This window comes from Mustela putorius, unplaced genomic scaffold (genome assembly GCF_011764305.1).
Source record: "Mustela putorius furo isolate JIRA1106 unplaced genomic scaffold, ASM1176430v1.1 tig00000281_pilon_pilon_pilon, whole genome shotgun sequence".
Taxonomy (NCBI): domain Eukaryota; kingdom Metazoa; phylum Chordata; class Mammalia; order Carnivora; family Mustelidae; genus Mustela; species Mustela putorius.
In genome coordinates this window covers 18354960-18369103 of record NW_025421343.1, presented here as the reverse complement: position 1 = coordinate 18369103, position 14144 = coordinate 18354960, and the positions used below count along the sequence as shown (strand labels likewise).

Genomic DNA, 14144 nt, shown 5'->3' with positions numbered 1-14144 from the left:
CCACTAGCTCCAGTCTCTTGATTCAGACACAGCGGGACTGCAGCGACTACTGTCTCTACAAATAAAGGTCACCTCGACTTTCAGATCAGGGAGTTAGCATGCACACGGATAGGCCCCCACTTGGGAGGGGGGCTCTGGTTCATGCTGTCTCTGAGGCCATCGGGCAGGACAGAGTCTGGATCCCAGGATCTGTGTGGGCTCTGGGCAGGCATGGAACTCGTCAGGGCCAAAGGGTAGCTTCGAGGAAAGAGGAAGGACTCACTGCGACAGAGATACCTACCTGGAGGCGAGCTCAGAAAGCTTGGAGCCTTTTTCAGCTATCCCCCAAAATGGCTTCTTTGAAAGGACAAAGTTCTGCAAAGTTAATCTTTGCTGGCAAAGCCAGACACAAGTGAGCAGGTTAAGGTCCAGTCTGTCTCCCGAGCATGAGGAATAGACTAAGTGATAGACACACTAGCAAAGTCCTGAAATTGAGCTGTATTCCATTAACGATTTTCACTTTAGGTTGCTGCTTACAGACCTGCGCACCCTCATCCGGTGCCATGGGGGAGGCAGACAGTCCGAGGCCGCCATTTTCCTCAGTCAGAAGGCTCAGCCCTTCACCTGCCACTCACTTAGGGCCCCACCCACCTTCCCTCTCCACATCTATTTGACAGTGAATCTGGTGCTGAGAGATACTAGGTTGTCAAACCCATGCATCCCTGAGCTGCAGAGTGGGTGACGGGAGCTCAGATAATCAGGCACACGTCCGAACACTGACTGGAATCAAGCTGGTCCCCAAAGGTCAGACAGCGGAGTTGGGGGAGAAAGGAGGCAGATCAGGAAAAATAGCTACCCCGGCCACTTACTTGGGCCTGCTGTGGTGCTATGAACAGTCTGGGCCACGGCAGTGTTGGAATGTGGTGAAACAGCAACAATAAAAAGACACAAGGAGAGGCTCTTCTAAAGGCCTGTGCTCTTCCTTCGTGGTTCTTGTGTGTGATTACTGTCTACCTCATGCTTCTTAAGTTAGGACAGGGATCGGGTCAGGGCTGCCCCCTGTCCCGCCGCCCCGCATCCTCAAAGCTGAATTCTGTGCCTGGAGCATAGTAGGTGCTCAGGGAGTACCCGCTGAATGAATAAAGGAACGGATGACACAAACCTCAGATGCACAGGGCCTTAAGGAAGGAGGGTGCAGGCTCTGGTTCTCTGCTTCGAGGAAACAAAACAGAAAGCAGCTGGGTGATAGCTAGTGCTGATCACCTCCACGCCCCAGGAGAACCTCCCAACTTGGAAGGCTTCACACAAGAGGAAGCGGGGCCAGGTCACGGCAACGGATATCCTATAATCCTGCAAAGTGACAAAGCCCTCGGCTGGGGGATGACACTTCCAGTTCCCTCCCTCTACTGATGGGTTTCCCAGATGCTACTGGGTTGGCAAGTTAAACCTGCTCTGTTTGTGTGTGGTGTATTTCCAATGGTTCCCTGCGAGTTGTTCTGGCCCCATACCTCACACCAGAAAAACCACTCGAGACTGAAACTGTCCCCGCTCTTTAGTCCACACCCTGTGCCCTCACCTTCCAGCCCATGCACGCAGACAAGGGCATCATTTTTCACCTCCAGCAGATCTGAGGGATCTGACACTCAGTCACTCATAAGAGGCGGGAAAGTTGGGGGAAAGAGGGCCATGTAGTTTCCAGTGTCAAATCCCTGCCCTGCACCCCAGTGGTTCTGAGGCGCAGAGTCCCCATGGCCTCACAGGAAGGCAGCACATACGGGGTCATTTGCCAAAGGCCTGCTAATCCCCTCGCTGCTACTCCCCCACTAAGGCTCTCACAATTAATTCCATGTTGCCAAGTCACACTCCTTGAAACAGACCCCAGGACTCATTTCCAGGATGTTTTTGGCTGCCTGACAACGTCTTCCTGTTTTGGAAGCTAGAAAGTGACATTTAAAAAGCCAGGGAGGTTTCATTATTTTTTTTTTTTAAAAGATTCCATTGACTGAAGAGACAATGTAGAGTCTCTCAATGGCAGAAACGGGCTCACCCCTGAGGAACTGTCACCTCCACTTACATTAACTGCCTTCATGCCTCCTTGCTTTTTGGCCTAATCATTTTTGAAACTGTTTTCTCCCATATTCCCGTATTTTCCTCATGTGTCAGAGACTATGAAGTTGCTCCTATTTGTTAATCATGACACATTTCAAATGAACACCGAAGACAGTCTGAAAACGTGTTCCAAAGAAAGCTTGTTCTTTTCATGCGTACATTTCGCTGGAAGGAATTCACCAGCAATATTTTCTTTCATTCAAAATGCCCAACCTCTGGTTTAATACTAAGCGAAGTGATTAAAAAAATAGAAAGGTGGAATAGGGAATTAAAGATTCTACAAAGGGGCCCCTGGGTGGCTCAGTGGGTTAAAGCCTCTGCCTTTGGCTCAGGTCACGATCCCTGGGTCCTGTGATCAAGTCCCATATCGGGCTTCCTGCTTAGCGGGGAGATTTCTCCATTTCTCTCTGCTCCTCTCCCGAGGTTGTGCTCTCTCTCTCCCACTCACTATCTCTCTCAAGTAAATAAATAAAATCTAAAAAAAAAGTAAAGATTCTACAAAAATATGACCTTTATAATGGCAAGTGACCTGGTTTCATGGTGCCTTCAAACAAGACTACAGGGAACTTAGATGAGGCAGCTTAGTGACAGAATGGGGAAAAGTCCCTGCACACACTCTCACTACCTCCATTTGGGAAGGCGGGAACCCCTTTCCCTTGGAGCAGGACTTAGGGAGGCAGTGCCTGGGAAGGGGATGGGGCAGCTGTATCACAACGGCCATATGAATGGTGTCTGGACGTCCAGACACGGCACAGAGGGGAGATGGAGAGATTTCCAGAAAACCCCTCTTGGAGTTATAGTGAAATCACTTTTTCAAGGCCAAGTTCCTTGTCAGATTTGTGGCTGGGACCCCTGTCACACCATGTTAATTTCTGAGATGAAGACCCAAGTGGGGTTTAGATTAAGGGTTTAGGGCAAGCTAAGACGAAGCTGAGGAGTTACATGATATGATGGCTCTCTACAAGTAAATGCCTCTTCTAAGGCAGCTTGTGGGCAGAAGTACCTCAGTTCGTACTCGGGCTATTTAGGTTAAACTCGAATTGGTCGTTTTATTTGCACATGCAATTCCTCAACCTTTGTCCTGATGAGAGGAGTATCTTTGGTTGCAGAAAATTATACTTGATAGCTCTACTTGGTATATTAGCTGCACTGTTTACTCTGGCTTTGGACAAGGTGCTTAACCTCCCTGACCTGTTGCTTCAGCTGTATTACAGGAACAAACCGGTACCTAACTTCTGATAGTAGTTGTGGGGATTAACCTAGTTAACTGTGAACATGCACGGTAGGAATTTCATAAATGCCAGCTATACTATTACTACTAACAGTGAAGGCTTGGTACAACTCACCAGCAGTCAGAAGTTTATCTGAAATGCAACAAAACCTTTGTTCTTTGGCATAGGGGTGGGTTAACTCATTCCTCAAAGCCTGAAAGCCTTTTTTTTTTTTTTTGAAAGAACACTATAATATGGACTTGAGATTGATTGATTGATTTTTAAAGATTTTATTTATTTATTTGACAGAGAGATAGAGAGAGACCAAGCAGGCAGAGCAGCAGGCAGAGGGAGAGGGAGAAGCAGGCTTTCCGCTGAGCAGGGAGCCGGATGCGGGGCTTGATCCCAGGACCCTGAGATCATGACCTGAGCTGAAGGCAGACGCTTTACTGACTGAGCCACCCAGGTGCCCTGAGATTTATTTATTTTATTTGAGAGAAAGAGTGCGCACGTCTACATATGAGAGAGAGAGAGAGGGAGACAGAGACAGAGACAGAGAGAGGAGAGGGGCAGAGGGAAAGACTCTTCAAGCAGAATCCCTGCTAAGTGTGGGGTCTGACGTGGGGCTGGATCCCACAACCCATGAGATCAGGACCTGAGCTGAAACCAAGAGTCAGGTACTCAACCAGCTCAGTCACCAGGCACCCCTGAGCACTTATACGGACTTGAAAAGGCAAAAACAGATCTTTTATATTAGGAAAAGCACTTTCAAATTAGATTGTATTAAGTGATTAACAGCACAATTTTCTCTGGTTTCCCCTTCATTTCACAGTATAAATTTTATTAGCAATAATCATGCATTCATATATGCTAGATACTAGCCTAGAGATGATTTGCAATTATTTTCTCCCATTCTGTGGATTTTCACTTTCTTTTTCTGAATCATTTTATTTTTTTCATCATGATGAGTGCACTCTTTAATTTTCATCCCCTATTTCTCCTGTCCTGTCTACTTTACTTAGGGTAACCATTACTTTGTTCTCTATAGTTAAGATCTGTTTCTTGGTTTGTCTCTCTTTTCTCCCTTGCTCATTTATTTTCTTAAATTCCACATGAGTGGGATCATACAGTATTTGTCTTTCTCTGACTGACTAATTTCCCTCAGCATTATACCCTCTAGATCCACCCATGTTGTTGCAGATGGCAAGATTTCATTCTTTTTTATGGCTGGAAAATATTCCATTGTATGTATATACCACATCTTCATCATCTTCATTACCCATTCATCTATTTATCGACACTTGGGCTCTTTCCATAGTTTAGCTATTGTGAATAATGTTGCTATAAACATAGAGATGTAAATATCCTTTGGAATTAGTTTTTGTGTTTTGGGGGTAAATACCCAGTAGTGCAATTACTGGATTGTAGGGTAGTTCTATTTTTAATTTTTTGAGGAACTTCTGTACTGTTTTCCACAATGGCTGTGCCAGTTTGCACTCCCACCAACAGTGCACAATGGTTCCCCTTTTTTCACATCCTCACCAACACTTGTTTCTTGTGTTTTTGATTTTAGCCATTCTGACAGGTATGAGGTGATATTTCATGGTGTTTTGATTTGCATTTCCCTGATAATGAGTGATGTGGAGCATCTTTTCATGTGTCTGTTGGCCATCTGGATGTCGTCTTTGGAGAAATGTCTGTTCGTGCCTTCTGACCATTTTTGAACTGGATTTTTTTTGGGGGGGTACTAAGTTATATCAATTTTTTATATGTTTTGGATATTAACCCTTTATTGGATATCTCATTTGCAAGTAAGTATCTTCTCCTATTCAGTAGGTTGCCTTTTAGTTCTGTTGTTTCCTTCACCGTGCAGAAGCTTTTTATTTTGATGTAGTCAAAATATTTGTATTTTCACTTTCTTGAATAATCATAAATTTAGCTTTTGATAAAATCTTGTTTTTATACAAATCTATGGACATAGTCAACTTAAATTTAAGTTAGTTGGTTTTGAAAGAGATTTTCTCTAAATTTCAATAATGGCATTCCATATAAAATGTATTTTATTGTGTTAACGCATATTCAAATTATCAGGTAAGTATTTCTTATAGAATGTGGTCTGTACAAAAATGAATAAAGCCCAAGTGATAACGTGACAGTTACTTTTGGTCCTGTCATTTTATTCAGGTCATCAAGGAGGATCCATCAGATTCAGTGGGAAGCTGAGGGTAAGGGCCACCACTGTCAGGCTGCGTTCTTTCTTATTTCACCCAAGAAGTCATACGTCTGTTCTGAAATGTCGAAAGGTTCGTGGACTCCATCTGGTGACAGCAGAGCTTGGAGGGCACCCTCATTTTCTTGGTTTTGCTTAAGGAAGTCAGTAATAACCTTCCACCGGGCAGCCTCTGTCTCCTCTTCTGCCCACCTGAATGGGGGCAGGAGTGTGGAGTGCAGAAGAGGGATCACACAGTCATGGTAGACGAGGAGAAACGTGGCCTTCAGGAACTCTCTGTCTCTCTGGGAAAACACCACCACCACAGATAAATGTGAAATGATCCATATCGTTACTTTTTAAGTGTTAAATACTATGAACTCCGTAAACTAAAATCCATCTAAGGGGTGGGGTGGAGGGTGCCATTAGTGTGTGGCAAGGAACAGGCTCTGAACCAGCTGCTCAGTCAGGAAGCAGCACTCTCTGAAGGAGAAGCAAACAAGAGTCACTACAGGGGAGAGATGAGCTGTTCCCCCTCGGAGCCTGGGAAAGACACGGCACCAGCGGCACCAGCGTGTCTCCTAAGCTCCCCTGAGGGTGTCTCACACATTCCATTGAGGACACTGGGGTGCTGAAATCTAATTCTGGTGACAAGGGTGTGTTTCTAGGTAAACATAACTAAAACACAATGGGAAGTCCGCTGTAGTCACTTAATTAGATTACAGTATATCAGAGACAATGTCAAGTTGATGTAAGAGAAGGGTGGCATGAACTCCAGCGAAAGGAGACCCCAGGAGTAAGAATGTGTAGACTCTTTCCAGAAAGCAAGAGTGCTGCAGTATGGACATGATCAGTCTTCCCCGACACTGACAGGCTGGGGCAGGACTCTCAGGGAGCACGGCAGTCTGAAGGAGAGATATCTATACACAGCAGATCCACACATAGATGCGGCCCCTCCAAGCAGCCATGTGTGGGGGGGCCATTTCTACAGGCCTGAGGCCCAGCACTTGTCCACTGCTGTCCTAGAAAAGCATTAAACCTGCCAGTTTTGGCAAAGGTCAAGTGAGATGGTACAGTCAAATGGAAGTGCAAATAAGGATACAACACAATTTAACAATAAATAGTGTGTGCATCTGTGTGTATAAAACCACATATATTATGTATAATACACAGTTTATGCTTCTTAAAAATTTTTAGGAGTTTTAGTTTGCTCTCCCGTGTTCCTTGTAGATAATTAACACTTTAGACCTGAAGTCCAAAAACCATGGACCCTCTACCTGTTTTTGTAATAAAGTTTTAGAGAAACACAGCCTGGCTGAGAGTTTACACACAGTCTGCAGTTGCCTTCATGCTGCACCAGCAGAGGTGAGTGTATTATACCAGAGACCATACAGCCTGCAAACTCCAAATATTTACTGTGTGACTCTTTATAGAAAAAGTTGGTCAACCCTGGATCAGAGCAGTGAAGCCATTACTCACTGGTTAATACAAGGTCTGTTGGGTAATCACCAAGCTTCTATGGTGACGTAAGCATGAGCCATACATTTTTTCAGTGTATTACACGGTTAGGCCAATTTCCCTTTTCCTTCTCCTTACATGATATGGACTTTGAGAGCTAGAGGAATTTTTTTAAAGTAAGAGAAAGAGAATAGCCAACTGGAGACTTTGTTTAGAAACTTCTCCTCAAATAACACTCAGTGATCTGAAACAATTGTTTTGATCAAGTGTTTCTTTTCACATTGGGAATTGCTCACCCGTACTCTTCTTGGAACATGTCTCTGCAACCATGATGACACAGATTAACTGGCTAAGAGGGATTATGACTATGGTTACTTTGGCTAAGACAGAGGTATTATTAGCATGTGTAAGCAAACAGTGAGCACTGCAAATATTCAGTTCAGTGTGGAAAATCACATTACCTTCTCTGATCTTTTTAATGTGCTTTCTTTCTCAGCCCATGAACTCTAAAAAGCAAATCAATACGTTATATTAATCCCAGTATTCACAAGCCTATGCCACACTTCTGCAACTTCATGGTAATTAAATGTATGGACAGGGTTAAAAACACTCTACACAGGACCCTACACGTGTAAGAAGTGAATCTGTAGGCACCTGCTGTTAACGACCAGAACCAGACCCACTGGGCAGTGAAAGCTACCGTGGAACCATCATTATTCTTCCAAGTTAGAATTAATTTAAGAACAGTATCAGTGAAACATCAACATATCTATGCAAATACAGAAACATAGTGCCTGAACAGTAAAATACTACTAAGGTTTTAAGTTCGGACAATAATGAAAATAGAGAACTTTGTCAAATACCATATTTCTCTGCAACTCTGTCTACGGTGATGATGACAGGGATCAGGGAGAGAAAATGAAGTACAGTTTTGCAAACATCCCAATCTGCCCACAAAGCTTCACATAAGCTTCTTTAAAAAAATTAAAAGTAAAACAAAAACAAAAACCCAGCATTCAATTAATCCCACAGAAATATGAACTGAAGACTTTCTCAGCTCCAGTTCTGGGCAAACTGTGAGCAAGGGGGGAATGTATCCATTACTCCAGGCCTCTGTTTTGTGCCTGCCTGCAGGAATTTTCCTTTTGGTGCCTAATGTCACAGATCCCATGAAAGCATCAGCCCTTGTCTCAGTACGGAGATCCCAGGATGAAGATGACATATGGCACCAAGAACAAGAGTCTCCCTGAAATGAAGGAGATGTTTCCTTCCAAGAGATCACAGGCTGTACCCCTAATGAGCCACGTCTTGGGATGGTCCCATTTACCATGATCTGTTACCATGAATGGTCAGTTATTACCATGGAAGAGCTACCTTATGAGAATGGGGTCCACCAACCTATTGACCGCTGCACCTGTGGGTCCTGGAGAGTTTGAAGAGGACCCTTAGAGAGCCAGCATGCTTTACTAAACAGGCAGGTACTATTATTATTATTATTATTAAAATACCACCAACAAACTAAACTTAGCTAAGTTGACACTAGGAGGCTCACATACTTCATGATGTAAACTTTAAAAAAGGTATCTGGCTTCACATGACCATCACTTAGCAACTTTAGACTTAACATCTGGTAAAATGTGCCTATTGTCTATTGTGTCAAGGTCCCACCTCATTTTTCACTGAGCTACCAGCAAGCAGTAAGGTGTTTCACTTATAATAACTCAGTGGTGAAGAGCAAACATGCGTGTGTTGGCGGGGGGCAGGGAGGAAGTCACTACTCTACACCAAGACCTACTTCCTTCCTTCTGGAGCAAACAGAAGACTCCATCTCCCAGTTCTCTGGAAGTTAAATGGGGCCATGTGACAGGTCAATGAAATGTGAGCAGAAATGGCCTATGCTCCCTCAGGGCAAAGGCAGTGGAAAGTCCAAGGACAATCCTCTATTCTCTTTTTTTTCCTACATGTGCAACTGGCAACAGAGGAAGCCACTTGTTCTAGATGATGCTAGAGGAAGCGGAACCTCCACCAGCCTGCATGCTTGCATGACTATGGAGAAGGGTCCTCTACCGATTCATGCTGGAAAGTTACCATGAGTGAGAAATCAACCTGTATTAGCTACCACCTCTCAGGCCAGCTTATCCTAAGTAACAAGGTATGCCATGAAGACAGGGCTCAAGAGTATAGGAATAAAACACTCTTTTAAAAGATAATTAACTATGGAAAAGTGATATACAGATAAACAAAATAACTCATGACCCAGAGGTCATCAGTATTACCTTTCTAGAGTATATTCTTACAGATAGTTTTATAGACAGATATATAAATGTAAATATATATATTTAAATACACTTACTACAACTCAAATGGTTTTTTTTTTTTGCCCCCACTTGAATAATGTCTGTGCACAACTTTACCTATATGCCTTTTCTTGAGCTTTTGGGGGATCTGGATGCACCCAGAGCTGATGACCTGCAGTGCACTTGTCCGGGCTATCTGCTCATCAGGAAATGCGACTTTAGATGAGATTAGTCCTAAAACTCCAGATTCTAAGAGTGTTACACACCTGGAGAAAAATGCCAGCACCTACAGAGTGCCGTAGCCACAGTGAGCTCTTGCAAAATACTTGTTGAATGAATCAATGGACCTGTGTTCTGTATAATGAATAGATATTATAATACTAATGACTTTATAGAGGAAAAAAGAGAAATTCTGCATTGCCTAATGCTAGTGTCAAATGAACTTGTCTGAAATTATGGATAGTCATATGCCATTAAGTCTTTTTGCAGAAAACTTCATTGCTACTGTTGACATGCCAAACCTAGCCAAACCAACACGTGAAATCATCTTGAAAGTCTAGTAAAAGTCTTTGTTGGTGATTGCTTCTATTTCTCTGTCAGGCCCACAGGATTTCTATCTTTATTGACAGGAATTACCTCCTAGCACAGCTCACCTCCCTCCTGCACAGGTACTTTTCTGCCCATGTATCAGAGGCTTTCCGAAAGCAGAACAGATTACCCATCGCCTTCCATACACCCTCTTCATGGGCAATGTGAGACTCCGATCCACTTTGCCCACCGGTCAACGGCATTCTACAGGCCAAACTAGATCCTTTGCTTTTCTTAAGAGCAAACAGAGTACTCTCTATTCCTTCCTGCTCCAAAACGTTGGCTCATTGCTGATCCTTCTACCTGTGATGTCTTCTCTCCCATCTCAGCATGTCAAAATCCGACTTGGCCCCAGATTTTTATTAGGTCTACCTCACCGAGAAGTTCTTATGAAATAGATTCCTGAACCTCATTTGCTGCCCTCTCTAAATCTTCAAGGACCTGAATTATACATCCCCGATGGCACTTATCATGGAATCGGAGAACTATCTTGCAGGCATAATGGACTCCTACTATTTGTTGACTCTGATATATTAAGTTCAAAATATGGCTGAAATTAGAGATCTCATAGGGTTGAAACAAATACCCAGTTGCTATATCATATAGCAGACAGTATATGTTGAATCAAAATAAAAAATGATACACATGCCTTGATTCTTCACTGAAAGGTCAGTTGATTTATCTAACAAACCATTTTGGATTTTTGCTCTTAGGACACAATCAGTGGCCATCTTAAGTCACGGAATAATCAAGAGTCAACCATCAGGTTTCCATCATGATGTGTGCTACCCACCCTAAGTGCGTCCATTATGTCGGGCTGCTCCAAGAGCTTGGGGAAAGTAGCCAACACAGGGTTACTAATTAAATCTGAAATACAAAAGAACAAAAAGGATTTTATATAAACTTCATCCAATGTATTTGACTGCAACAGACATAAAAACATTCATTCAGATGAAAATTATTGTGCCACATGATTTGTCGATAACACATTCTACAGAGCCTCCTACAGAGCCCTCTAGGAGGGCTCAAAGCTGTCTGCTCAACTTCTATCCACCCCTTCATTCATATCCCAGGGAGTTCTGAAATGAGCCTTGTACCAAGTAGATAGAGCTTTTAGGGTGAAAGTAAAGAAGCTCTGAACAGAATAAAACTAGAAAAATTTTGTTCTTCTTTGTTGTTTTCCAACCTCTCTTTCCTCCTTATAACTGTGGTATGATAAAGGAACTAGTTAGAGAACTTAATACAACTCAACACCAAAAAGTCAAATAATCCAATTAAAAAATGGGCAGAAGACCCCAAAGATACAGATGGAGTGAAAAGAAGGGCCATCTGTACCCCAATGTTTATAGCAGCAATGGCCACGGTCACCAAACTGTGGAAAGAACCAAGATGCCCTTCAACGGACGAATGGATAAGGAAGATGTGGTCCATATACACTATGGAGTATTATGCCTCCATCAGATACCCAACTTTTGTAGCAACATGGACAGGACTGGAAGAGATTATGCTGTGTGAAATAAGTCAACCAGAGATAGTCAGTTATCATGGTTTCACTTATTTGTGGAGCATAACAAATAGCATGGAGGACATGGGGAGATGGAGAGGAGAAGAGAGTTGAGGTAAATTGGAAGGGGAGGTGAACCATGAGAGACTATGGACTCTGAAAAACAATCTGAGGGTTTTGAAGGGGCGGGGGGTGGGCGGTTGAGGGAACCAGGTGGTGGGTATTAGAGAGGGCACGGAGATTGTATGGAGCACTGGGTGTGGTGCAAAAACAATGAATACTGTTACACTGAAAAGAAATTTTTAAAAATGGGCAGAAGACATAAACAGACATTTCTTCAAAGATGACATACAGATGGACAGCAGACACATGAAAAGATGCTCAATACCACTAATCATCAAGGACATGAAAATCAAAACCACAGGAGAGGGGCCCCTGGGTGGCTCAGTCAGTTAAGAGTCCAACTCTTGATTTCAGCTCAGATCATGATCTCAGAATCGCAAGATTGAGCCCTGCATCAGGAACCATGCTGAGTGTAGAGTCTGCGTCAGAATTTCTCTCTCCCTCCCCCTTTGTCCCTTTCCCACCCACTTGCACTCTTTCTCTCTCTCTAAAAAAACAACAACAAACCATAATGAGATATCATCTCACACCTGTCGCAATGGCTTAAATAAAAAACACAAGAAACAAGAAGTACTGGCAAGGATGTGGAAAAAATAGAACCCCCATGCACTATTGGTGGGAATGCAAATTGGTGCAGATACTGGGGGAAACAATGTAGGGGTTCTTCAAAAAGTTAAAAATGGAATTTTCATATGATCCAGCAATTCCGCTAGTAGGTATTTACCCAAAGAATCTGAAAACACTAATATGAAAAGGTATATGTGCCCCCATGTTTACTGCAGCATTATTCACAATACCCAAATTATGGAAGCAGCCCAGTATCCACAGACGGATGAATGGATAAACAAGAGATACACACACAGACATACACACATGCAAACACAAATACACAGGAATAGTAGTCAGCCATAAAAAAGAACGAAATCTTGCCATCTGCAACAACATGGGTGGATCTAGAAGGTATAATGCTAAGCAAAGTAAGTCATATAATTTCACTCACATGTGGGAGTTAAGAAACAAATGAACAAAGGAAAAAAGAGACAAACTAAGAAACAGACTCTTAACTATAGAGAACAGATGGTTACCAGATAGGAGATGGATGGGGGGGAGGATGGGTGAAACAGAAGAAGGGATTGAAGAGTACACTTACGCACTGAGTAGGGTATAAAATTGTTGAATCGCTATATGGTACACCTGAAACCAATATAACGCTGTATATTAACTATACAGGAATTTTTTTTAAAAAGAGAAAGATGGAACCAGTTAGGTTCCCCTAACTGGCACCAGTTAGGCACCCCTGCTCTCAGAAGTTTGAGCAGGAACCAGTAAGTGCTGAGGGACAGGAGATGCAGGACAGGCTACTCAGGCCTGATTCCGGTTCACCAGAGCTCAGGGAAAGAACCCCAAACTGGTATTTGGGATCAATGAATGGTAGTGGATGAAAATGAAAGGAATCAGGAGTTGAGGATTCTAGCCATAGGCCTAAATACCATGTAGGAGAATACTGATATTCCACAAGAAATAATGGCACATGAAAGTCCTGTGCAAAGAAGCACAGCAGGAAGGACACTCCTGAAATGGCATGGGCAATACAGTCTATGGTCTTGTTTCCCCAGCAAAGAAAAATCCTTCCTCTAGGTCTTACATTCCTCCAGGTTTATTCTGATGGTCAGATTCAAATGATGACAACAGTTCTAAGCAACCTCCTCCCAACTGAAAAGCTAATAAGCCTTATCCTAAGAAGCCATATCATTCATGAAATTTTTCTAGAGTCATTGATATAAATTCAAAAGCAAGAGATGATGAAAAAGTGTAGTGTCTTTCCCTTGGAGTTATAATTATTCCTTGAGAAATGGTGGTACTTCCCTGATGTAGAGTTCCATTTCTATCTCCCTATTGGGTGCTAAGTTCCTGGGAAAGGGCTCCTGTCTATCCATGAACTCTACTTGTCCACAAGTGCTAGGGTTCTTGGTTTTACTCACTCTGCTCCAGCCAAGCTGGCTTGTTTTCAACTGTGATGCCTCCAGTTTACTTGGGTTGTCTTGCCTCGGGTGTTCAAGATACACTGGCCCCTCTGCCCAGACACGTTCTTCCCACAGACCTCTAACTCCTCTCTCAGGCCTTATCTTAATTATTAATTGCCTAGAGACTTCCGTGAGGTCTTCCTAGGGTATGCTCCTGTTGGCTTTCTTCCTTTAGAACACTTATTTTTAGAAGGTTGGAAAGGATTATTCATATAATTTTGTGTTTGGAGTCTGTCACTACACCAGAGTAGGGATGCCTGTGCCTGTCACATCCATCACTGGGCCTAGTACAATGCCTGGCGTATAGGAGGCATGTGATATACATCTGCTTACTGATTCACTGAATTCAAAGACTATTCATTAAAATTAAACTTTTTATTTTAGAGGCAATTTTGGGAAAATATTTTAGTTATTTATTCCAAGGGAGGGGGAGGCAGGAGCATAGGGAGAGGGACAAGCAGACTCTGTGCTAAGCACGGAGCCCAACATGGGGTTCAGTCCCAGGACCATGAGATCATGACCTGAGCCAAAAACCAAGAGTTGGATGCTAACCAACTGAGTCACCCAGGCACTCCTAGAGGTAATTACTATAACACATATATATCTTTTTTCAAGTTCAATCATGTGTGACAACTCATTGAT

General features: G+C 43.0%; 1 protein-coding gene across 2 annotated transcripts in view; it reads right to left on the bottom strand.

Annotated features, from left to right (window-relative positions):
* Positions 1–5444: 5444 nt before the first annotated feature.
* The window catches only part of NPHP1 (nephrocystin 1), a 55239-nt gene continuing 46539 nt past the window's right edge, over positions 5445–14144 (bottom strand). For both annotated transcript variants that reach the window (XM_004770960.3, XM_004770961.3), the window contains exons 18-20: positions 10645–10718; positions 7428–7472; positions 5445–5813 (exon numbers count right to left, since the gene is read on the bottom strand). In XM_004770960.3, the coding sequence (XP_004771017.1) occupies positions 5541–5813; positions 7428–7472; positions 10645–10718 (392 nt within the window). In that variant the 3' untranslated portion in view covers positions 5445–5540. The remainder of the gene's footprint in view (positions 5814–7427; positions 7473–10644; positions 10719–14144) is intronic.